Here is a 25,771-nt window from a genome sequence, read left to right as displayed (position 1 = left end):
AAACAGCACAAGAAATAGAAACACCCCTGACAACAACCCTAGAGTTGGTCTTAAAGGAACTCAACATGTTTTGCTGATTCCCTGCTCTTTCTAGCTCTGTGCTGAGCCAGCAGGGGAGTTGATGTGACAAGATAGCTTCTGTTTGAAGCACAGATACTCATCAGCCATCACAATGTTTCTCTAATGAAACACCAAATAATCTTACTTCTATTCATATTGATAATCTTCAAAGAGTTAATCTGTTGCAGTTCAGCTTTTGGCAGAGGAAACTTAATATATTTTAATTCGATGAGTGAATTCACAAATGCCAATATAACCCTTACACATGTCCATAAGTAGAGACTTTTAGAATGCATTTGTTTTTAAGCCAGTTTGGAGTAATTCAAGAAAGAACATTGAAAAAATATAAATATGTAATTTATATTTTAATTGGATGAACAAATTTACAAATGGCAATATAACCCCCCTAAACGTCCATAAATAGAGAATTTTAGAATGTGTTCAGCTTTGAAGCCAGTTTGGAGTAATTCAAGAAAGAACATAGAAAAATAAATATGTATGTCCTATGATCTTTGGCTGTCTTCAGTAGCAATAGCCAGATTAAAAGGGGAAAAATCAATTAATTATCCAGGTGTTCTCTCCTTATGTCCAACCTCCTGATGTTTATCTTTAAGGCACATCTGAATGATTGCTTTTTCACTTTTATTAAGATGAATTCACATAATGTAGACCCCAAACTCTCTCTGGTAATATCTCTTCACTAATCAGACCATTAAAAATAGAATATTTTCCTTCTTTTTGTGCACCATGCACTATAATTCTTTCCCTCTTGTCCCTCTGCCTGTCTTTGTTCCTTTCAACAACAGCATTAGATGAAAATTTGTTTAGTTCAGATACTGTACTGGAAGCAGAGTGTCAATCTTAATGTTATGGTTAACTGATTGCTGGCTTTTATGTTATTAACATTACATGGTCTCCAATTGAATAACAAGACTGTAAGTCAATAATGTATAGAAAGCTGGTCTGCTGTTGTGCTTCATTTGTATTTTCAGTGTTCGCACTCTCTTAACCAAGTAGCCTAGATTGTAGATGGCAATAAATATTGCCTACTGCTTTGGAATGGAAATATAACAGGCTCCAGCTTATGGATTTTAAAACATAATGAAATTGGGCTGTGATCCATAATATGACATCCTGCTAATTCAGTAGAATTCCAGATATTGACTGACTACAAATTGTACAACTTAGTAACTAATTGGGGACCTTGCCTGACCAATATGCTGTACATGGTTTTAAAATGAGCAATAAAGTCACTGACTTAGTGTCAGCAGAGAAATCTTCCATGAAAATTAAGTATTATGTAGGCTAATTGTAGGGATGACTGAAAGAAGAGCCATACTAGGGAATCAATGGGAGAAATCTGTATTACTGAATTACTGTATGAACTTAGCTAAAATTTGAGAGCCAACTGCAGAGTCAAATTCTTCCTCTCACACATACTAGCTTCATGACTCTGGGGAAGTGATTTCAGTTCTACAAACCTCAGTTTCTTCATCTGTAAAATAAGGATGATAATACCTATATAACCTAACCTCAAAACTGGAAAGTCTGAAATAATGTATGTAAAACACTGTATGAAACCTAAAATATTATATAATTGCCAACCAATGTTATATAGTGATTATAGTAAGATCAGAAGTCTCCTTAAGGATTAAGGATGGAGGGAAGAAAACTAGGAAATAAATTCCTTATTGATAAAAACATTGATGTGAATTGTTTAGCGATAATTTTAGGATAATAGATGACGGTGTCAAGCTCAGATAGAAATGAGGAGCACTAAAATGTATGTAAGGATCCCTACAGTCCACATATTGACTTAGAAAATCACATATTAGCATTATATATGTTTTATTATTTTTTTACCCTTATCATTAATTGAATTTTAATCTTGTTTGGGCTATGCTTGGTAGTATCGTAAGTCATATGTAAATAGTGTTTCTCTTATACAAGTCCTAATTGCATTCTTTTCCTACTTATTTCTTTTTTCTCACTGGTGGAGAAACTACAAAGTAACTCATTGACTGGAATTTTTCAGTCTTTAGTATGGAAATTATTTAATATTTACTAAATCATCTCCTTTCAGTCAACTGGATGGAAATCCACCTACTTCAAAATGTGTCTCAAATTCAAAGCTCTTGATTCTGTACTTGACTGCTGTTCAGGCTGAAGTCTGGGGAATTGACTGACTGGCCTGTGGGAGAATTGCTATCATTAAGGTCCCAGGCAAAACTGTGAATTTCTTTTTTCTTCGACCCTCTGCTACCACCTTTCTTAATTACTTCTGTGCCATCTGCTAGAATTCCCTCTCTTCTTCCCCTAGGTGCCTAATACCCTAACCTTCTGAATCTCTAAAGTTCCTTTCTTTGTCATCTTCTATAGGTCTGTTCTTCCCTGAAATAGGCGTTCTTCCAAAATTATCCCTCTATTCTTACTCACCCTTTCCACTAATCAGAATCCAATTGATTGGCCTTAGAATACAGTCTGATTAAAATAATTCACATCAAGGTATGATCAGTTGATGGGTATTTGTAATTTTAAAAAGGAGCTCATTAAAACAAATAAATCTTGTTGAAAAGAGTATGGGAGATTTTTTGTCAGTGGGACTTTCATGGTGTCTCTTACCTACTTATACTCAGTGTCAACCCTACCTTTCCCCATCATGCCAGAAAAATAGAGGTTAGCAGGACACTTCTGAAAACTCTGATTTATAGTTTCTACCATAGGACAGATTTTGGATAAATATTTAAGTATAAAAAACAGACAAAATTATGTAACAATCATAAAAAATGTTAAAAGAACATGAGAGGGGCAGCTAGGTGGTGCAGTGAGTAAGCACTGGCCCTGGAGTCGGGAGACCCGGAATTGGTTCCAGCCTCAGATACTTAATACCCTCACAAAATAACTGGCTTTGTAACCTTGAGCAAGTTACTTAACCCCAATTGCTTAAAAAAATAAAAAGAACATGACAAAGGCCTCTAGCATTGGGTTTATCACCCATGAAGAATTTATGAGAAAACCTGAATAGAATTGCACAAGATTGAAAAAGCATGATGTTACAGAATTCACTTGTGGAAGAAAAACCCCTAACATTAGACATGAAGATTATTCTATTTAGAGATAGAATGTATCTGAAACCCAGAGACATTGAGTACCCTGCCCAAGGTCCCATAGGTGGTAAATAGCAGAAATGAGATTTAAACACAGGTTCTCTGTATTTCTTTCCACTTACACCCTGCCTCTGTTGGTATTCCAGTAAATTTCAGTCAATACTTTGCAGAATTTCTATTTCATTATTTCTCTTTTTAGTAGTATGGAATGGGCTGAGTTATATAATTCTATTCAGTAAATACATTTTTGGGGAACCCTCAGGGCATAACTGTACTAAGCACTGTGGGGAAGGTGGAAAGTTCTTAAAATTCCACAACAATGAATGGTCCCTGCCCTTAAGATGCTTACAATTTAGGGGCTTGGGGGGGGACTATGAGTAAAGTTAAATACCATAGTTTAGACCCTGGACTTCTTGATGTGGTTTTACTAACTTTGAAAGAAAAATCAATGAATTTATTTCCTATAGAAAGAACAGTCGATTTCAATTAAGAACAATTTCAAGTACTGTGCTGAGGTGCATATACAACGAAATACACAAGCCTCTGAGAAGCTTACTTTTTACTAATGGAAAATGTGTTTGAATCTCATCTCTGCTACTTACATCCTATGTGAATAAAAGCAAGTCATTTCAACTTTCTGGGCCTTCATTTTCTTATCTGTAAAATGGGGAAATTGGACTCTAATATCTTCTCAGCTCCAGAATCCTATGACCCTAGTTTTTTAAATTAAACATTCTTTCTTATTTTTAATGGAGACTATTTTTATCAAGGTCATCATGCTGTAATTATTTTATGAGAAATGTCTGGAATGTGGGTCATTATCATGAAATGTGTTTCTAAAATTAATTTGTTCAACAACCACAAATTATGCAACTATTTCATGCAAAAGATTGAGTCCATAGCTGTGTACTTATTAGCTACATAATGTGGTTAATCCTTATAAAAGACAAGCTACTTGCCCCCATAGAATTAATTAACCCTCCAAAATAGACCCAAATGTAAGGTTTAATGACATGCTCCCTTTTACCTCATTTTACCTTATTTATACTCTGTGTAAATTTTTTCCCCATAGTACAAGAATTTTATGATCCCTAGGTGAATTCAACAGCAATATCACTACAGTATAGATATCTCCATAACTTGATAAATCTTCCACTGAAATGAAAGAGATTAGAAAATTTGTCTGAGGAGTTCAGTATGTCCCTGTGATGTATTATTGATAGAAAAGAAAAATAAACAAGTGTTTATTGCATGTTTATCATGTACTAAGTACTGTGACGACTCAGGATAGAAACAGAAAAGCTATCTCTGTTCTCAAGGAGCTTACATTCTAATGGATGAGACAGGACACAGGAGAGTGATGGTCAAGGAGAGACATTTTAGTTCAGAAAATTATTGGGATGATGAGTAAAACGATAAGGAAGTAGAGTAACATACCCCATAGAGGAACAATGATAAAGCTGATTCTATCATGGTTCAATTGCAAGGGGTTTTAGAGAGGAAAGGTCTATGGTGTTGGCAAGGCTGTGGACAACATACTGGGAGAGAGGGGAGTAAAATGAAACGTGGTGTCTTGGGCTTTTCTGAGATAATGCTCCTGAGAAAGAAAATTAACAATCAGAACAGCAAGACAGCAGGGGAGAAAGTTCCTCAAGGGCAGATGTCAAACAGATGTTCAGATAGTGAGGGGTGAATAATCTTGAGTACTAATACCATACTTTGTTCCTGGTCAATTGCTAGTGTATGAAAAACTTGGTTCTCTATCACTGAAGGAAGGAAAGACCCTCCTCCCCACAATCCTCTGTAATTACCTAGATTCCTATCCCCTTGCATCTAGTAAAGGAGGTAGTGATTACTGTAGCCCCAAGAAGGTCTGAGATTTTGACTCTCAGATAACTTGAACACCCAGCACACACTCTTCTGCTGTGCTTTTGATAAGTGTGCTCAGCTTTGTTTTATTTAATTAGCATTGACTTTGATTTAAAACTTAGTGCTTTTTGAAAATTCAGCTTCTTTTGTGAAAATTTTCAACAATCAAAGCTGTGTTGCCTCGTTTCTTGCCTAACTGCTTTATTTGTTTATGCCCTGTAGGTTTATTTCCAGCTGTGCTGAATCTGGCCACAAATGCACTCATCACCACTAATGCTACATGTGGGGAACGAGGCCCTGAAATGTACTGCAAGTTGGTAGAACACGTCCCTGGGCAACCTGTGAGGAACCCCCAGTGTCGGACTTGCAATCAGAACAGCAGCTTTGCGTACCGTATGTGTTTGGGTTTTGGAATTTGTTTTGAAATATGCATTTGGGGTAATATACTATTGGATGGGGGCCCTGTAGAGTGATGTTGGAAGAGTCTGGTGGTTTTATAAGGACCTGAAAATATAGAATATTTTGGAACACCTAGTTGTTGTTGACTTGTTTTCAGTCGTTTCTGACTCTTTGTGACACCATTTAGGGTTTTCTTGGCAAAAAATACTAAAGTATGTTGCTTTTATCTTCTCTAGTTCATTTGAAAGATGAGAAAACTGAGGCAAACAGGGTTAAGTGACTTGCCCAGGATAACACAGCTAGTAAGTGTCTAAGACCAGATTTGACCTCAGGAAGAAAAGTCTTTTTGACCCCAGTACTGGTGCTCTATCCATTCACCTAACGGCCCTCAGGGATACCTAAAACTAGCCCTTTGGTCAAGTATTTTCTTTTGAATATCCTTTGGGCCCAGACCTTTAATACTCCTAAGACTTAACATGAGAGACATTAGAGCTCTAGGCTAAGAGCTTCCTTAACGCTCACTGCCAAGAATTCAAGGTAACAGATACTTATCAAGTATCTATTGTGAGCCTAGCTCTGTAGGCTTCAGTACAAGTAAAAGAAAATCCCTGTCACTGTTTTCTCTCCTGTAAAATGAGGTGGCTACTCTAGAAGGCTTATAACTTCCCATCAAATTCCAAGTCCATGGTCCTATTATACTGTAAGTACTCAGAAGAAAAAAATAGTCAAGCAGTTAATACATGACCAAGTATTAATTTGGGAGGATATGAAAAATAACTTCAGGAGCTCAGATAAGGGAGAGGTGCATGAGAAAGGAAAGAGATGGCAAAGACCTTGTAAAGTTAAGCTGAATTTGGGCGAAAATAGGGTAGACACTAAGAAAGAGAGAAAATGTATTCCATTAAGAAGAAGGCATGGTCAGCAGTGGAGGGAGTCAGGGAGCTGGGAATGAGAGGAGTGTATGTGTAGGGCTGAAAAAGGGCAGTGGGGAGATAAGATGAATCATAACATAGGGGTCATTACTACTGTTCTGTACTCAGAAATAAGCATCATTGTCATAAGATTACCATCATCATCATAGCTAACATTTCTATATTGCTTTAAGGTGTATGAAGCATTTTACCTATGTTGTCTCATCTGAGTTTTAAAACAATCATGCAAAAAAGGTATTATTATTAGCCCCATTTTATCAATGGAAAAAGACTGAGGCACAGAGTCATCAAGTGTCTTGCCCCTGATCTGACAGTAGGTATCTGAGTCAGTATTTAAACATAGGTCTTTATCACTCCAAGGCCAGTGCGATCCATTATCCCACTGTGAGAGTTGCAAAGGTTTCAGGGATTATCTAGTCCAGAGGTGGTAAACTCACATCCTATAGGCCCCATGTGTCCTGAAAGTTTGGAGTGCTGGACCAGCTTAAAGAGAAAGCACTGATAAATAGATTATAGAAAATTATTTTAATATATACATGTACATATGCAGGTATACACACATATTTGTGTCTAATGGTAGCCATCTCTAGGGCAGGGAGGGTAGTAGGGAAAAAAAGGAAAAAAGAAAGAAAGTTACATGATAACTTTTATATATTTAAAAAGAAGGGTGAGTTATACATAATAGATTTGCAGTTTCATGTACAATCTATGATGTTATGGGAATGCTTGTTTTATTTCTTAAGTACAGAATAAAATAAATACAATTAAAATGTAATTGGGAAATGTTTTAAAAAATAAAGAAAAATATAATATAGTTTAGATGAGGTGAATCCATGGTTTTCTCACTCAATATGTGACCTACTGGGATCCATTTCTGTTTGACTTTGATGCCACCGATAGAGTTCAATGAAGAAAGTGAGGCCGAGGGAGGATAAGTGACTAGTCCTAGGCCCCACAAGAGGTAAATACCAGAGGCAGGACTTGAACCCAGGTCCTCTGACTCCATATCCATTCCTCTTTCCTCTGTACCACATTGATTTATGAAAATCCTAGTGAAAAAGTGAATCAACACTCTTAGTCATGATTTATCTGATGGAAATATTTGCTATTTAAAAATGCTTGCAAATACTTTATTTGTACTAGGCAACCACGTGGTGCAGTAGATGAAGTATAAGACTTGCAGTCAGGAAGGCCTGAATTAAGATTCTGCACCTAACAGAAGTGTATGATTCTGAACAAGTCTTTCTGCCTCTGCTTATAATCATATTATCTATCTCACAGAACTGGCATGAGGATCAAATGAGATTACAGATGTAAATTGCTTTACCAACTTAAACTGCAATATAAATGCTATTTTCATCATATTTATCTATTTTTGTTATTTTATTGTTGTCATTTCGTATTTCTTGACCCTTGGAGAGAACCAATGTCATGGACCTATTTTTCCAAAGAGCAAGTATGCTTTTCATGTCCATCTGTATATTCATTTACTATGGTTGCCACAACTTGGATTTTTTTCTGTGTGATACATTTTTGAGGGGCTGCTAGAATCCATTTCAAAGTCCTCCTTGGATACTACAGAATTTGAGTTCCTCTATCCCCCTCTTGATCTGCCCTGAACAAATAAAACGAAACAAAGATTCCATTAAAAAAAACAACTTTAATAAAGAGTTCATTCAGCTAGGTGGTGCAGTGAATAGAGCACCGGTCCTGGAGTCAGGAGGACCTGAGTTCAAATTGGGTCTCAGACACTTGACGCTTACTAGCTGTGTGACTTTGAGCAAGTCACTTAAAGCCAATTTCCCTGCCTTCCCCCCACCAAAGACAAACAAACAAAACCAAAAAACCCAAAACAAAATCAAAAAAAGAGTTCATTCTATTCCTGAAATAAAAGTTCAAATAGTTAGTGATCTCCTAGGAACAGGGAAATCTGAAATGCCTCTTCTGGACCTGAAAGTGTTGACTTTGTGACTCCAAATTTAAAGCTAACTGTTTGAAAGTCTCACTTCATCAACCATCCCCTTAGCCAGTCATAAAATGAGGTTAGCCCTTGGATTAACTTGCAAATCTCTCCCTGTTGAGCATGGTACACTTTTTTTCATCTCCTTTTAAATAAGGGAAACATGCCAACAATTAATCAATGTTTTCAAATTAATTATGATTAAACTTCTGTAATGGGGATTATAGTTAATTGTTGATTCATCTCCCAATCCTCCTTTTGGTGACTATTCCTCATATCAATTTGACCTGAGGTGGCAGATATCAAAATTTCCAATTAGACAGCTTCCATCCCAATTACCTAGGAGTCCTGAATATGCTTTACCAACGTGTGGTGTGTATTTATTTTTCTACCACATATTAAAATCCACTGGCTATAAAGATGATGCAGGACTGTTTATGTCAGAGGATGTTTAGGGAATGATGTTTGCTGTGATATTTATTTTCCTTCTAGAGTGATGCCAGCAATATCTCATTTATGGTACCAATTCCTAAATGCGCCAATTTTAATACCCACTTGTGCCACTGAGGACATTTTATTTGATATTTAGATATGCTTCTGGCATTTGCTGTTTTAAAGACTTGACACCTTTCTTCCCTCCCACTTTCCACTAGAGCCAGCTCTAATTATTAAATATACTCAGCACTTTTGCTTTTCATTAATGAGATGGAACACATCCTCTTAGTGGGCTGTTAATTTTATAAGACAGAATACAAAACATGGTCTTCCAAACTGCTGAGCTGAATTAGATAATCTTATACTTGAGAAAGGGGCGGTTAGGTAATGCCGTAGACAGAGTGCCAGGCCCAGGGTCAGAAAGAACTGAGTTCAACTCTGGCGTCAGACACTTACTAGCTATGTGACCCCGGGCAAGTCATTTAACCCTGTTTGCCTCGGTTTATCATCTGTAAAATAAAGTGGAGAAGAAAATGGCAAACTACTCTAGTATCTTTGCCAAGAAAATTCCAAGAGTCAGACTCAACTTAAAAGATTGAAAAATAACAAAAACAATTGAGAAAAGGAAGAAATCTTGAACATTTGGAGCATTTTTCCAAAGAATCCAAACTACCTTCAGTAGTTCACAGTCATAGATCATAATATCCCCCAAATGGTCTATGACTTATATAAATCCAAGGGTCATCTCTAGTCAGCCCAATCTATATCTGGCCACTGGATCTAAATGACTAAGGAGGAGAAAGTGAGGCTGGTCACTTTGCACAGCCCTCCCTCACTTAAATATGATTCATTTGCATGTCATAGTCCTCTTCAAGAACAAAAGATATACAACAACGAGAACAACAATACATTCTTGGATTTAGTTGCCTGATGTTCAATGACTTACTCAGGAACACACAGCTAGTAAGTCAGAGAGGAGATTTGAATCCAGTTTATGCTAGCTCGAAAGGCACTTTTTAATTCATTATGCCAGGTTGTCTCCATCAGCATTCACAATTCCATATCAAATGGAAAAAATAAAATTTCCGATTAAGATAAATAAAATGTAAATAAAATGAAGCCTTATTTTTAATGATATGTTTTCTTTAGGTAGTTCTTTGATTCTGATCAGAGATTCCCTCTGATTCTAGTATGCTAATTTATTTTGATGGATCATTCTGATTTGGGCTGTGGAATATTTCACCTTTAGCCCTTACACATATTTGGGGAAAAACCACATTTTTTTCTGTTTGCATTTCAGTTAAAATTTGATGAATTGACACGTAATTTTGGATAGCTTATCTTATTTTAAGATTATGGTGTCATACTATATACACTCAAGTAATTAAAATGGTAGTTAATAAATATACATAATTATGTTTGTTCTCTTTTTAATTTATTGTCGGTTTTAGAATAAATAGCTACTAGAATACAGACAATATTCAACTTAGAATGTTATATTTCAAAAGTTGATTTGTAAGTTAGTTTTTTGGCTCTTGGAATGCCTTTTCCCTTGAAATCCACATTATCCATGTTGGTTAATTCTCTAGGATGGCCCCCAAAGCCCACTGAAAACATAATATCCCTGAAAGATAGCGTTAATACTATTGTACAATGCAACCTCCACTTACAACATTGTTTCTGAGAGAAAATATTTTTGTTGTTGTCCAGTTGTTTCAGTTGTGTTAGACTCTTCATGACCCTATTTGGCGGTTTCTTTGCAAAGGTACTGGAGTGGTTCGCCATTTCCTTCTCCAGTTCTTTTTACAGATGAAGAAGCTAAGGCAAACAAAAGTAAATGACTTGCCCAGGTTCACGTAGGTAGTAAGTGTCTAAGGCTGAACTCATGAAGATGAGTCTTCCCTACTCTAGGCCCACCACTCTATCCATTGGACCAGCTAGCTGCCCCAAGAGAAATTATAACTTGTGGTGTTAGGAACACGTCTTTCTCCACTGTAGGTAGCCTTTGTAGTAAGAGTAATTTTTTTTTCTCCCTTGCCTCTTTCTATTTCCCACCTGTTAGACAGTGGAAATAGGAAGACCCCTAGATCGAAACTCCTAGGGGTGGGTCCCATGGTTTGTAGTCAGGGGCTTCAGCATGATTAAGTTGAACATGGGTGGGATAAGGAGAGAAATGGATCATAAAATGAGAATTCGTGGCAGGAACTCTGGAATAAGGTTTGGAATAGAGGATGGTGCGTAGGCAATAGGAACAAAAACTAAGGGTGAGAATCTATGGTCAAGTTTCTGAATGGGTGAAGTTTGACAATGGAAAATGGAGTGAGGAAAAGAGATGACGATGGATAGATAATTCAAGAGAAATAGGTAGGAGTAAAAGGCTGAAGCTGTGATAATTAGGTATAAAATTAGATGAGGAGATGAAGGACAAGGAAATGAGGAGGAGGAGGATTATAGAGGAGGGGTGCAGACAAGATAATGAGGAAGATTATGGACTTTAGAGTTTAGAGATTGATTTCAACCTTTGTTTTAGAGAAGAGGAAAGTGAGACCCAGGGGTTAAGTGGCTTGCTCTAGCTCAGATCTACTAAGAAGGCAGAGGCTGAGATATTTGGGGTTTATGAAGAGTCAGGTAGGACTTATAAAATAATGATTAGCAGGATAGCTTTCAATTTCTTCCTCTTCTCTCATGTTTCACTTTCCTTGGTGGAGCTAGTTGGAGAATTCTAGGTCTATAATTTCCAGGGGGAAAAGTGTTTGTGTGTGTGTGTGTGTGTGTGTGTGTGTGTGTGTATTGAAGAGAGGACATTTATAGAATCAGCAGGAAGGAAGCCTATGGACCCCTTCTCAAAATAGTGTTTTAAACTAATGGAAATGCTAAATTTCAGTTTGAGGTTAGAGAAGATAAAGATGTAATTATTTCTCATCCAGGTTCATAGATTTCCCCCTACCATTCTGAAAACTATTTGTGGACCCTTTGGGATTTCATGTACTCCAGATTAAAAATCCTTCATTAGATTATAATATTATATATAGTAGACCATAAAATACGTTTTTATGGAAAACATACATCATTATATCTTTGTTGTTGTTGTTCAGTCATGTTCGACTCTTCATGACCCCATGGACCATACTGTCTGTGGGGTTTTCTTGGTGAAGATAGGGGAGTGGTTGGCCCTTTCCTTCTCCAGGGATTAAGGCAAACAAAGGTTAAGTGACTTGCCCAGGGTCACACAGTTAATAAGTATCTGAGGCCTGATTTGAACTTGGGTCTTGCTGACTCCAGGCCCAGCATTCTATTCACTGAACTACCCAGCTGCATTCAGTAACCAAACACATAGGTCACATATCGTCTAGGTACATACACTATTAGCATTCAGTGCACTAGGATATCAATACATAGATTTAATAATAATATATAGCAAAAGAAAACAGTACAGCAAGACTAAAGTATGTTACCTCATATATCATGGTTACAGCAATAATTTACATAGACCATACCAATGCACATCAATTGATAACATGAATAGCTACCCTCCCCTGTAAAGTTTCAGCACCGTAAGTTAACTTGTTCACTCATGGACTGTATTGTCTTGGCACTCCTACTGTGATTAGTCAACATTATACCCTTGGTATAATTAGGCTACTGACCTACATTCTATATCCTAAGCTAATGGTTGACCTTATCCAAGTGTGTTTATTGTTTGAAAAATTCCCAGCTTGTATTGTGCCTGGCATGGTTCTGTACCTATTCTGTTGTAGTTACAAGGGATACATAGGTAGCATAATAGATCAAGTGCTTGACCTGAATCAGGGATATCTGGGTTTGAATCCTACCTTAGACACTTATTTGTTGTGTGACAATGGGCAAATAATTTAACTTCCTTCAGTTTCAGCTTCCTTATCCGTGAAATATAGATGATAACATCACCTGTAGGGCAGCAAGGTGGTAGAGTGGATTCATCTTATGAAGTCAAATCTGGGCTCAGACATTTACTAGCTCTGTGACCCTGGGCAAGTCACTTAACCCTGTTTTCCTCAGTTTCCTCTTCTATCAAATGAGCTAGAAAAGGAAATGGCAAACCACTCTAGTATCTTTGCCAAGAAAACCCCAAATGGGGTCACAAAGAGTTGGAGATAACTGAATCCATCAAATATCACCTACCTTAACAGCTTGTTGTGAAGATAAAATGAGATAATATATGTAAAGTGCTTTGCCAATTTTAAAAGACTATGTAAATATAGCTATTACTATCTTATTAGTAGGGGTTCAATAAAGATTTGTGGAAGGAAAGAATCAATGAATGCATGAATTAAATGAATCTTTTAACATACCTTTGTGAATTTGATATTAAAATTACAATCACTTCAACATAAATGTTTTGAATTTTTTTTCAAGAAGAAACAACCTAATGCTAACTGACTTTTCCTTCCTCTTCACGTGTTGCTACCATAATAGAGAGGCACCCAATCACGAATGCAATTGATGGCAAGAACACTTGGTGGCAGAGCCCCAGTATTAAGAATGGCATTGAATACCATTATGTGACCATTACACTGGATTTGCAGCAGGTATGGTACTCTTTTTCTCACAACTATTTGGAAATTGTACCTTGAATTTTGCTATTTGTTTTGTCAGAAATCCTTAGGGGTTTAGAGACTCTCTTTTCTTCAAATCTTTAGTTATTGTCTCGTGACAAAGAAAAAAGTGGCCTATTAATTTAGTACTATTCATATTTTTAAAGCAAGCCCTAAAGATCTTTGGCATTCATTTTTAAAGCACAATTGAAATAATTCCTCATGTGAAGTACTCCACACTATATTAGGAACTGTTTTTGTTTCAACTCATTAGAGTTAATGATGAAAATTTGTAACAACAACAAAAATCTTGTGTGCATCAAAGGCACTAAAGTGGTACCATTTTTAACTTCCCAGAGAAGATTGTGCCCCTGCTCTGCTGCTGATAGGTGCGGTTAAGAGTTTTTTTGGATAACAAGGATTTCAAATAAATTGCCTCTCATTACCGATAGTTGAGTATACTGTGTCAGTAGATTTTTAAATTAAGCTTGGGCCTTTCAGAGAGGTAGCAAGCCTGGTTGTATTTGTATAAAATTGATGTGAAGAGTAGCTGAGTAGCTTGTGGGATAGGGGTAGATACTTTCCCAAACCCTCTTTTTTCTGTCTCATAATATCACAATTGGACTTAGATTATCACTGAAGGTTTACAACTATCTTAATTGGTTTAAGCAGGCACATCAGGAGAAATCTAGGGAAATGGGTAATATTTTTGGTTGCCATGATACATACATGGTATAATGGGAAGAGCACTGTTTTTGGAGTCAGAGGACCAGGGTTCAGAATTGACCTCTTCTGTTTCTAAGCAAATTATTTGGCTTCCTTGAACTCAGTTTTCTCTCTTGTAACAGGAGGCTGTTGGACTATATAGTCTCAGAGATCTCTTCCAACTCTAAATCTATCATCTAATTGACATATGGATTTTTGTTAGCCTTTATATAGAGAGGGGACTCCTCTGGTCTTAAATAGAGATGGAAGACTTAATCTCTTATTGTTTGTCCTTCATTTTCAAAGAGGACCAATGGCATAATGGATAATATCTTGACTTGCTACTGAATTGGATTTAAGTGAGGCAGAGTTGCACAAAGTCTCTCTTTTGTGTCACTGAAGTCTAGTAGCTGGACAAAAGTCAGGATGACTGGCAATGCTTCACTTAACCCTGTTTGCCTCAGTTTCCTCATCTGTCAAATGAGTTGGAGAAGGAAATGGATACAGTAGATAACCTTGTTGGTTTTTAAAATTTGTTTATTTTAGTTTTCAACATTCATTTCCACAAGAATTTGCATTACAAATTTTCTCTCTATCTCTCCCACCCCAAAATAGCGATCCTACTGAATACCCCTCCCCCCAATCTTCTCTCTCTTAATCCTCCCCCATATCCCCTCTGACTTTCTAGTAGGGCAAGATGGATTTCTATATCCAGTGCCTGTATATCTTATTTCCCAGTTGCATGTAAAAAAAAACAATTTTTTTAAACATTTGTTTTAAAAACTTTGATTTCCAGATTCCTTCTCTTCTTCCCTCATCACCTACCCCTACTAGGAAGATAAGTGATTCAATATAGGTTATACATGTGTAGTTACGCAGAAATGTTTCCATGGTAGATATATTGTTTTTGATGTCTGACCAAGCTCTAAGTGCTCCACAATGCCTGCTTCAGCTGCCTTCATGGCTGTTGCAACAAATTGTGCTCATTTGCTCATTCTACTGGGGGAAGTCTTCACTTGCTGGGGGTAGACACCCCCTAACTCTCGGATAGGTTTGAGGCCTGTCAGTTTTCTTCAAAAATGGTCTTCCTCTTGCATTTTGAAGAGGGATGCATTAGTAATGACTGTGTTACAGTCACTATGCCTGGGATCATGGCGGTCAGTTGTATGGTATGTGATGTGAATATACACCCTTCAGTGGCATACCTCTACCCTGGGGCATGTTGAGACCGACTCATTCTGAAACATTTTCATCCTGTCAGGTACAGATTCCCAAAGATAGAATACTTTCACATGGTTAAAGTCAAACTCCCTTAGAGTTCTAGGGAAAACAATGACTGAAAATATACTTTCCCCCTACTTAGTACTTCAGCTCTCAAATTCCATGTCGCCAATTCATGCCATCAGCCATTTAAAACAGTGACACTTTAAAATCTTAAATATAACTGTTTTTTTAACAAAAAAGTAAAAGAAAAATGATACCATAGATACTAATATGTTTTGCCATTTACACATTTATTTTAATATATCACAACACACATCTAAATCTGTTTCATACTCTCCCACCAGTATGCTCATGAGCATACACAGGAATTAGACATGAAAGCACATGAGAAAATAAAATTCATGCTTAGGGTCAATTACTACTCTGTACTGCAGACTTTGGTTTCATTGGTCTTTTCAAGAATATCTTCACCACACAAAATTGTTTCTCTGTTTACTATTTCTCCGAAAGGTATTCACTACACCATAAGCAGGCCCTCTTCTTTTCTCAACTTGAACAAAACATTTCTAAATTCTTTCAATTCAGAGTCAAATTTAATATGGTCTTTAATGTTTCCTCAGTGTGAGTGGCTTAGCTAGTTTATTCACTCATGAGGATGCTGCATTGTACAGGTTTCCAACAACACAACTTATGATGATTCTATAAACCAGGCAAGCAGACCCAGACAACACATTAGGAAATAACGCCCTTGCAAAATCAACTCTGCTTTTCCTTCTTAAACTGGTTAGTCATTGTTCTTCATGCTTGAAGAAGACCAAAATAATATCACTGTGTTCAGGTCAAGGAAGTGTGTCTGAGTGTGGCAAGAGAGAACAGGCCGCTTATGAGAACCTTCACTTCTCTCCTACTCTCAGTAGAACTGAAAGTAACAAAAGTTCTTGCCCAGTGAAGCTATTTCTCTTACCATTTCGGAATGATTTAGCTATTGATTGTTTCAAACTGCCACAATATCAACAGATGACTTTTTAGTACTTATCTTGTTCCCCCTTCTAATTCCTGTCTCTTCAGTGACTTTAATAAGAGTCTCCTTTCACTTAGTATGTCTGCTTTCTTTTTTTTAAAAAGTAAAAACTACCAATTTCCCCTATCTCATTTATAGTCCTTTTAAATTTTACCTGTCTCAATAGTCATATGATTTTTTTCAGCTTTAACCTTTTTTAATAATAACATGGTAATATACTAATGAAATGAAGTATCCCCTATATCTAGAAAGTCTTCTCTTGACCAAATTGTGCTTTTTTACACTTATATTTCTCTAGTTATCACTAAATCAAAGCTTTTTCTGCCACTTTAAAGCACAAATGAGGCATAATCCTATATTATTTGGAATGTGATTTAAGCCTTTAAATTTAATCCACAGTTCATTTTTTATCTCACAATGCTGAAATAGCATCTGAAGGATATTTCTTCATAAACATATATATATATTTATATTGAAAAGCTAAAAATTATGTCCTATATGTTTTGGTCATAAAATGTTCATTTTTAATGCAACTATATCTAATATCCTTTGAAAATTAATATAAATCTTTTACTTTGCAGAAAAATACTTATTCTGTCTGTTTCAGAATGAAACTGCTCTATTTATCTCAAGGTAGAGTACACTTTACATAGTGTTATACTGTGCAGTGTAGGAAAACATCCATGAGGGAAAGGGCTAGCAAGGGTGGGGAACCTGCGGCCTCAAGGCCACATGTGAAACTCTAAGACCTCAAGTGTAGCTCTTTCACTGAATCCAAACTTCACAGAACAAATACCCTTAAAAAAAGGGTTTGTTCTGTGAAACTTGGACTCAGTCAAAAAGTCATATCCAAGGCCACAGAAAGCCACATGTGGCTTCAATGTTGAAGGATCCCCACCCCTGGCTGCTAGATGTTATCTCTAATTTCCACAACCTTTCAAAACATAGACCCTTTAATTGCATGAGAAAGACAGTGAAGAAAGAAAAAAAAAATGGGCATAATGACCATAAAACAAAGAATCAAACTCTACAATAGACATAAATTAATGAAGAGAATAAGAGAAAGGAATTGTTTTTACAAAAGTAGGCAAGATGGGGGGGAAACTAACAAAAGAACAGTAAGGGGAGAAGGAAGATCTAAATCAATTACTTAGGAAATAAAAGAAGAGGGAAAGTATATTATACTAAAAGGGATCATAGAAAACAAGGCAACATTAACATTAAACTTATATGCTCCAAATGCCATAGGATCTAAATTCATTAAGGAAAAAACTGAATTATAAGATGATTGAGTAATACATTAATGATTAGAGACTTTAATGTCCTTGTCTTAGTTTCAGACAGCTCTAACAGAAAGAAAAACTTGAAAATGTTCCTAGAGAAACTGGAGTTGAAGGAGTTATTTTTTAAGAAAATTTTTTAGAATGTGATTTCAAAGCAGTATATGTATTTTTCAGCATCCTGTAAAACTTTTACAAAAATTATCCATTATTAGGGCACAGTGACAATACAAATTATGGGAAAATGTAAAAAGACTGAAATAATAAACATATCCTTTATAGCTCAGAATATAATAGAAATAGCAACTGGTTCAGGGAGAAACAAATGAAGATTTAACAATAAGATCCCGAGTAATAAGTGATTCAAAGAATAAATCATAGGACCAATTATTAATTAATGTGAAAGAAAATGATAATGATGAAACAATATAACTAAACTTCTTATATGCAGCTAAAGCACTTTTTAAAAGAAAAAAGAATTTCTCTAGCAATATATACTAATAAATATAAAAGAAAAGGAATACTGAACTGAATAGGCATTTTAAAAATGAAAAGACCCATAAAAAGCATACACAAAATAAGCATAAAGGAAGAGACATTGAAAATTAGAGGAGAAATAACGTGGAATCAAAAAGCCTATGGAAAGGATAAAACTAATGCATCAAAAAGATTAAATAAAAATGAGCAAAATAGGTTTAAAAAGAAAATTACAGACAGTCAGATCACCAAAATAACAAATGACTAAGATGAAATCAATACAACACCATAATAATAAAAAGTTACCATAACCTACTATGTGCAGTTATATGTTAATCAAACTGAGATCCCCAAAGAAATTTTTAAAATACTATCAAAAATGTAAAATGTCCAAATTGATCAAAGACCAAAATGAATCTTAAATAATTGGTTTCAGAAAAATAACTATAAAGGAATTACCACAGGGAAGGGACAAAATCTCCTAGCCCTGATTGATTCACAGAAATCTGTCAAAACCTTAAAAAAAATTAACACCTGTACTACAAAATTATCCTCAAAAACTGAGAAAGAAAGCACCACATCAGACTCTTTTTTTTTATTTTTTTTTTGCTTTTTGGAAGGCAATTGGGGTTAAGTGACTTGCCCAAAATCACACGGCTAATAAATGTTTCAAGTGTCTGAGGCCAGATTTGACTCAGGTCCTCCTGACTCCAGGGCCAGTGCTCTAGACTCTTTTTATTAGATAAATAGTAGTAAAATATAAACCAGAGGAGAATGAATGGCAATTCAAAAAAAATTAAATAAAATACTAAAAATAGGCAAAGTAGAGACAAAACTATTTCTATTTTATGACATCTTTACTTAAAATATCCTAGAAGAGTCATTTCTAGTTTATGGGTGAAGCAAACATAATAAAAATGGCTATGCCATTAAAGTTTATAATTTATATTTTATGCTATAGCATTCAAATTGTTAAGGGCATAACTATATACATTTTTATAAAATAATGATGAAATAAATATGATAAAATAAAAGATGGAGAATATCAAGGTAAATAGTGAAGATTGGGATGAAGGGGGAATGCACTTCCAGTCTTCAAACTATATAATAAAAGAGCAATCATCAAAGTAATTTTTGTAATTTGGAGAAGTAGAATGATGGAGCAGACTAGACAAGGTAGAATCAGAAACAGTGGAATTCAATAATCTAATGTTCAGTAAAGAAGAAAAGATAAATTATTTTATAAAGAACTCTATTTGATAAAAGTACTGGAAAAAATGGAAAAGTCTGGCACAAATTAATCTTGGATCAATATTTTGTGCTATATTCTGTAACAAATTCAAAATAGATACATAAAGTTAATATTGTAAGTTACACCATAAAAATTAGAAGAAAAGCAGATTATGTACATTTTACAAAACTATGGGTAAGCAATGTTACATATATGTTGTCCTGCATCCTTACATCAGTCCCCCATCAAGCATCACATTTTGAGAGACATAATAGAAAACTAAATGAAGTGTTATCAAGAGAGAATGACCAAAATGATAAAGACTATGAAAATAGTCCTATGAGGGAGATTTGGAAGAAATTTGAATATTTAGCCTGGAAAAGGTTTGTTGGTGATAATTCTGGGGGAAATGATTATTGTCTTCAAGTATTTGAAGAAGCATATGGGAGATGAAGTATATCTATTTTATATAACTCTAAACCTAGAACGAATAGGGTAGAATTTATAAAGAGTAGCATGTCAGTTCAGGGGCAATTTTCTAATCATTTAATTTTTGTAAAAATGGAAAGAACTAATTTTGGGAGATAGTGAATTATCTTTCATTCTGTTATGAATTTTGTTTTTGTTGTTGAGTCATTTCAGCCATGACAAACCCTTTGTGACCCCATTTGGGGTTTTCTTGGCAAAGAAGCTAGAGTGGTTTACCATTTCTTTCTCCAGCTCATTTTACAGAGGGGGAAATGAAGCAAACAGGGCTATGTGACTTGCTCAGGGTCATACAGCTAGTAAGTACCTGAGTTAAGATTTGAAATTATCCTTTATCTGTCTCAGTTTCCTCATTTTAAAATGGGGATAATAATAGCTTCTCCTTTCCAAGGTTGTTGTGAAGACAGAAGATTTGTATATCACTTTGGACATTGTAAAGTGTTATGTAAATGCTAGTTACTGCTATAATTATTGTTGTTATTATTTACATAGCAGGCAGTTAAGGAATTTAGTAAATAGTGATTGATTAAATGAAACTGGATATTGATACTTGTTTAAGAGTTTGTGTTCAGGAAAGAAAATAAAGCAAAACAAGGTAGTCATTGTTATAAGCAGACCAGAGGTATCATACTGAGGATGAAGTCCATGGTATTCAGTTTGGTGTGGGAGGAGATTCTGTGACAAATCAGTCAATTTATATGCATGGTTAAGAGCAAAGATTGTGGATAAATCTTTTTATGAAAAATTAGAAACCGTTTCGGCAGGCCAAGAAAAGATGGTTAAAGTAGTAAGTTCAGAGTGGGTGCCCTAGTGACTGTTAGATAGGAGCTGGTAAAGGACCTTAGAGGTAATCAATCTATTCTAACCCTCCCTTTTCAGATGAGGAAACTGAATCCCATAAAGGCACAGAACTGAGTTACTGAGTTTCACAGGGAGAAAAGAGATGGGCTGGGACTAGAAACCAAATTGTCTGAATCTCACAATTTTTACACTCTTCTTATAATGGTCAAGAAGAGGCTCAGATATGAATCAGACAAGAGATGAGAGCTTTGAACAGGCCCTGAGGTAGACCTGTGAAATGATTTATGGTAGAAGGGATGAATAACAGGTAAGTTTATAATAATAATAATAAGCAGGAGGAAGAGGAGAAAAGAATAGCTAGTACTGATCATATAAGACTTTAAGGCGGGACTGCACACCAAATGGATGACAAAGTATCTTGGGCGGCTGTCACATGACCTGCAGCAACCACTGTGGGTCATGTGAGAGCCTTCCCACATCCTTTGGCGAGCCTCCCAGGCTTGCTTTAAGGCTTGCAAAGCACTTTGTTGATGTTAATAATATAGATTTTGTATGTTATATTTATCACATATTGATACAAATATTTGATATTTTCAGGATTCTCTTTTTGCTTATAATCAGATAAGTTAAAAAAGTCTATAATTGATTAATCCTCATTATCCTTGTCTATAAAATAAGGATTGAAATATATGCCTCAAAGGGAAGGATGTTGTGAGGATCAAATGGGGGGGGGAGGATTGTAAAGATCATTGTAAACATTGAAAAGCTAGGCAAATATTTATTATTATAATTATCATCCTAAGTGAGCAACATTAATTTGGTGGTAATGTACCTAAATATGGACATTTCTATTTCTTGGATTAATTTAGTGATGAAAAATCTTAACCCTGAAACATACACACATTCATTCATTCATTAAATAATAGTGAGTTATAAAACACTTTTCTCCTAGATTAAAAAAAAAAGTTAGCAGTTACAAATAACTCAAGATATAATGTTAGAATAACCAGTACATTATAGGAATATCATTATAAGGTGTGTTAATGAACATATTACTATTTCTATTCCTTTATTTTTAAATAAAAAATTATTTTCCAGTGTAAATATTTCTTTTTTTTTTTTGAAATTTGTATTTGGAAAGATAAAGCACACAGAAACAGAATCATATATTAGATCTATCTTTCCCTGAGTAATGAGACCTGTGCTGTAGGACCAGCTCTGCTGCTAACTAGCTGACTGACTTTATCTTCTCTGTGACTGTTTCTTATCTGTAAAATGATCACAGGATCATAGATCATAAAACTGGAAGAGACTTTAGAGAAAATCTAAAAATAGATGAAAAACACTGAGATCCAACGAGGTGAGTTTTCTCATCCTGATTCACTCAGTAAGGAGATTGCATTAAATGACATCAAATATTCTGTGAGATTTAAAATTCTATGAATCTATTATTTTATCTCCTCCTGAAGCAAGTTTAGCTATTATATCTTAGATTTAATAATAATAATAATAATAATAGCAATAATAGTATAATATATACCAATATACAATTACATATATATATAATACCAGTGATGAGGAACTAACATTTATATAGTGTTTTAAGGTTTGCAAATTACTTTACACTTATTATATCATTTAAACATCAAAGCACCCCTGAATTATGACTATCCCCATTTTACAAATGAGGAAACTGAGGCTGGGAGGTTGTCACTTACCTAAGGTTACACAACTCTTTTGGTGTCAGAGCCAGTATTCAAATTCATATATTCTTGACTTGAAATCCAACAATATTTCTACTATGCCAACTATCTACTTCTAGGGTAGTAGATAAAGTACAAGACATGGAATCAGGAAGGCCTACGTTCAGATCATACCCCAGAATCTTATTAGCTGTATATCTCTCTGATCAAAGCATTTGACCTGATTGACCCTAAAGTTGCTCATGTATATTGGGCGGGATACAATTCCACATACTTCCCAGGGTTATTGTGATTCAAATGATAAAATAATTGATAAATGATAAATCATCACAAGATCATTGCAAACACTTTTACATGAATAAGTATTATTAGTGGTAGCAATTATTATCCTAAGCAGGCAGCATTCATTTGGTGGCAGTATGCCTAAGTATAGGCTTGTTTCCATTCCCTAGGTTAAATCTAGGTTAACACTGAAAAAAATATATTAATTGAATAACAGTGAGTTATAAAATAATTCTCTAGATTTTTAAAAAACCCTTAGTAATTTCAAAATAACTTAAGATCTTATTATTAATTAGAAATAAAACAGCTAAATATTAAACATTTCTTCCAGAACTTTTCATATAATTTAACTTGTTAGGCATGAATGATGTTGTTAATATAGTGCTTCAATTAATTTCAAATTCAAGAGAACTGAGAAGGAGAAATATGGCAAGAGGATTAAAGCTTTAGCAGGTTGTATCAAAATAAATTTTTAAAAAGAATTTTACCTCTTTGTCAAAACACTTGAACTTCATTTAAAAAATGTTTTGATATTTTTTTTAAAGCTAAGTTGCTTTAGGAAGGTCATGGTAAATTAGTCTCAAATTAGCTGACACAATGAACACAACATAAAATTAAAACCTTTTAATATACAGTGTAGCATGAGAAGACCTTCCTACTAAAAGAGTTATAATAAACATTTCCTAATAGCTAGGTCATGCTTTTGTTACAAGCTTCCCTTACTATATACAAACAAATCAGTTTGTGGAGTGGCTTTTGGTAAGCCTCAAAAGGTGCCATAAATGTACAATTTAGATGTTAATTTGGCTGCCTGCCTTAATATTATTTACTGTATCTGCAACCCTATGCTTGTAATATTGAGCCGGAAAACATGATTTTCTCAGCAATTTAGTTTAATTACCAACTTGGTTCCTACATCATCATCAGCACTATCATCAATTAATGTTTATTGCAAATGTGAAGCCTTTTCCAAGCATAACCTTAGAGAATATTTTATTTAATATGTGGTTCAGAAAATGTGGTAACGATTGCAAAATAGTGACTAACATAAAGGACTTGAAATATGGTATCTAGCTCATAGTAATTGCTTAATAAATGTTTATTGATTGACTTATTTAAGATCATTATCATCAATCATTTATTGTGTCTAGTCTATTTAATTCATTTACTAGACATGAAACTTAAAACAAAAATAAAATAATTGGGTAAAAAGTTTTAAAAATTCAGTTTATCATTTGGATACTTGGATGCCAAACACCATTATGGAATATTGGATATTATGGATTTACATATGTTAAATGGATGAAACATGATACTGTATATTATATAAACTCAAAAGGAGATCAAAAGGGGTGACAAAGTTGATGATAAAAAAATTCTCAACAACAAAACAACAAGAATACAGACTTTCAGTTATTTCAGTGAGATTTGCTGCTCTAGTCAACAATATTGTTTTTATCCTTGCTAATAAAAACATTCAATATTTATTATTATCATTACTAACAAATATATTAGGTATTCATTTCAACTCACAAGTTGAGAGGGAGGGCCCAATACAAACTCTCTTTCAGTGCTTTCTCAGAGTCCAGTGATGTAGTTTTTAGCTTTAAGTCTAAAAGCAGAAACATTACTCTCTCTAAGTGTGACAACATTGCTATCCTGTACTTAATCTAATAACTAAAACAATTGATAAGATTCTTAATACCAAATATTTGATAAGAAGATGTTTCTAAGTATTAATTGACCATTACCAGATGCCATGTCTAATCTGAGGCAGCCAGAGAGATGTCTTCTGTGATTTGTCAGGCCTTATAAGAACTTCTACATTTAACAATACAGAAATAAGAACTCTGCAATTGGAATTTACATGCACTTGTTTAAAAATTGAATAAATGAACATATTGTAAGGTAATATGTGTAGGTAAAACCTCATAATAATGATCAGAAAGTTCCTTTGCATTTATGCTATTGTTCTTTGACCTTACTAATGTTTTTATTTTATTCTTCACCTCATTAGCCTTCTCTATCAATATATATCAAATACTTTGAATCAATGTAATTGATTTATGTCTGTAATTCTATAAAAGTTGAGGATGCATGGATTCTCTTGTGATAATTCTGGAAGCTCAAAAACAAAGAGAATGATAGGTATTCCACTAGGGACAATACTTTTTAGATGGCAAGCTTGGCATTGTCAAATTTTTGATTACCTCTGATTTACACTAATATTATGCTCTTTGATGGCCTCATTCAAAAAACTGGTTTGTAGTATAGGAAGGCTCGGCCTGGCAGCTTTTGCCTGTAACTGGCATAGAAAGCCATGCTGTGTGAATGACTTGTTCACAGGAGGAAGGTCAGTCTTTTGAAATCACAGATTGCTTCGAACAGGAGAGAGAGAAAGATGCGAGGGGAAGAATAGATGTCAAGGGAATTTCTAGTGAAAGATAAAATGCTAACTAGTATTTTAGCTACAGCTAAGAGTATTGAAAATGAGAGCAACCCAATAAAGCCTTGGGAACTAAATACTTTACTTGGACTTAGGGCTTCTGGCTCATTCTACTTCAAAATGCATTAGTTAACATGATTTCTTTATAGGAATGATGTTCCTCCCTGTGCTAACAGTGCCCCTTAGAATGAACTTTCCTCTTAAAAGAATTATTGGTAAGATTGTCTTGAGCTCATATTAATGTGTAACATGGTATTAAATTTAGAATTAACTATTTATTCTAGTAGTTGTGAAAACACAACCCAAATACTACTCATTTTTATAGACAAAAACCTCAGTTAATGGGATTGTTATGACATGTAAGAGAGCTCTTTGGTCAGTAGATGATAATGACAATCTTGATCATAATCTAGTGTTGGAACTAGATTGGGGTGGCTGAAGCATTGTTCTAGGCATGGGGAAATGGGGATATCCATAGGCATGTTCTGAAGTGGGGATGCTCAGAGAGTTTTCCAACTGCTATAGTAAAATCTTGGAAAGCAGAGGCTATTTCTCGCAACTGCCCTTGAATCTTCTTTGCACATAAGACAAAGAAACTATCCTGCCTTGAACAGAGCAAAAACTTGAGTTTTTGTTGATGATTATGATAATAGTTAATATATTTCCTATTAAACAATCCACATCCCTCTTCCTCTCCATTGCAAACTGAGGGAGCTTCACTTCATATTTAGTCTCCACAGTGACACATATTATTCTAATTAGAATCCAGTAGCTGAGTT

The 25,771-nt window shown here is 34.9% G+C and overlaps 1 protein-coding gene across 1 annotated transcript in view; it reads left to right on the top strand.

Moving 5' to 3' along the window:
* LAMA2 (laminin subunit alpha 2) overlaps nt 1-25,771 on the top strand; it is an 831,335-nt gene that overhangs the window by 212,834 nt on the left and 592,730 nt on the right. Inside the window, exons 2-3 of the mRNA XM_069077437.1 lie at nt 5,259-5,429; nt 13,218-13,330. Coding sequence (XP_068933538.1) covers nt 5,259-5,429; nt 13,218-13,330 — 284 coding nt within the window. The remainder of the gene's footprint in view (nt 1-5,258; nt 5,430-13,217; nt 13,331-25,771) is intronic.

The sequence above is a fragment of the Petaurus breviceps genome, unplaced genomic scaffold, assembly GCF_028583685.1.
Source record: "Petaurus breviceps papuanus isolate PSGF00001 unplaced genomic scaffold, PetGlider_PUasm1.0 90977, whole genome shotgun sequence".
In the NCBI taxonomy this organism is placed as follows: Eukaryota; Metazoa; Chordata; class Mammalia; order Diprotodontia; family Petauridae; genus Petaurus; species Petaurus breviceps.
This window is presented reverse-complemented; position numbering and strand designations above follow the sequence as displayed.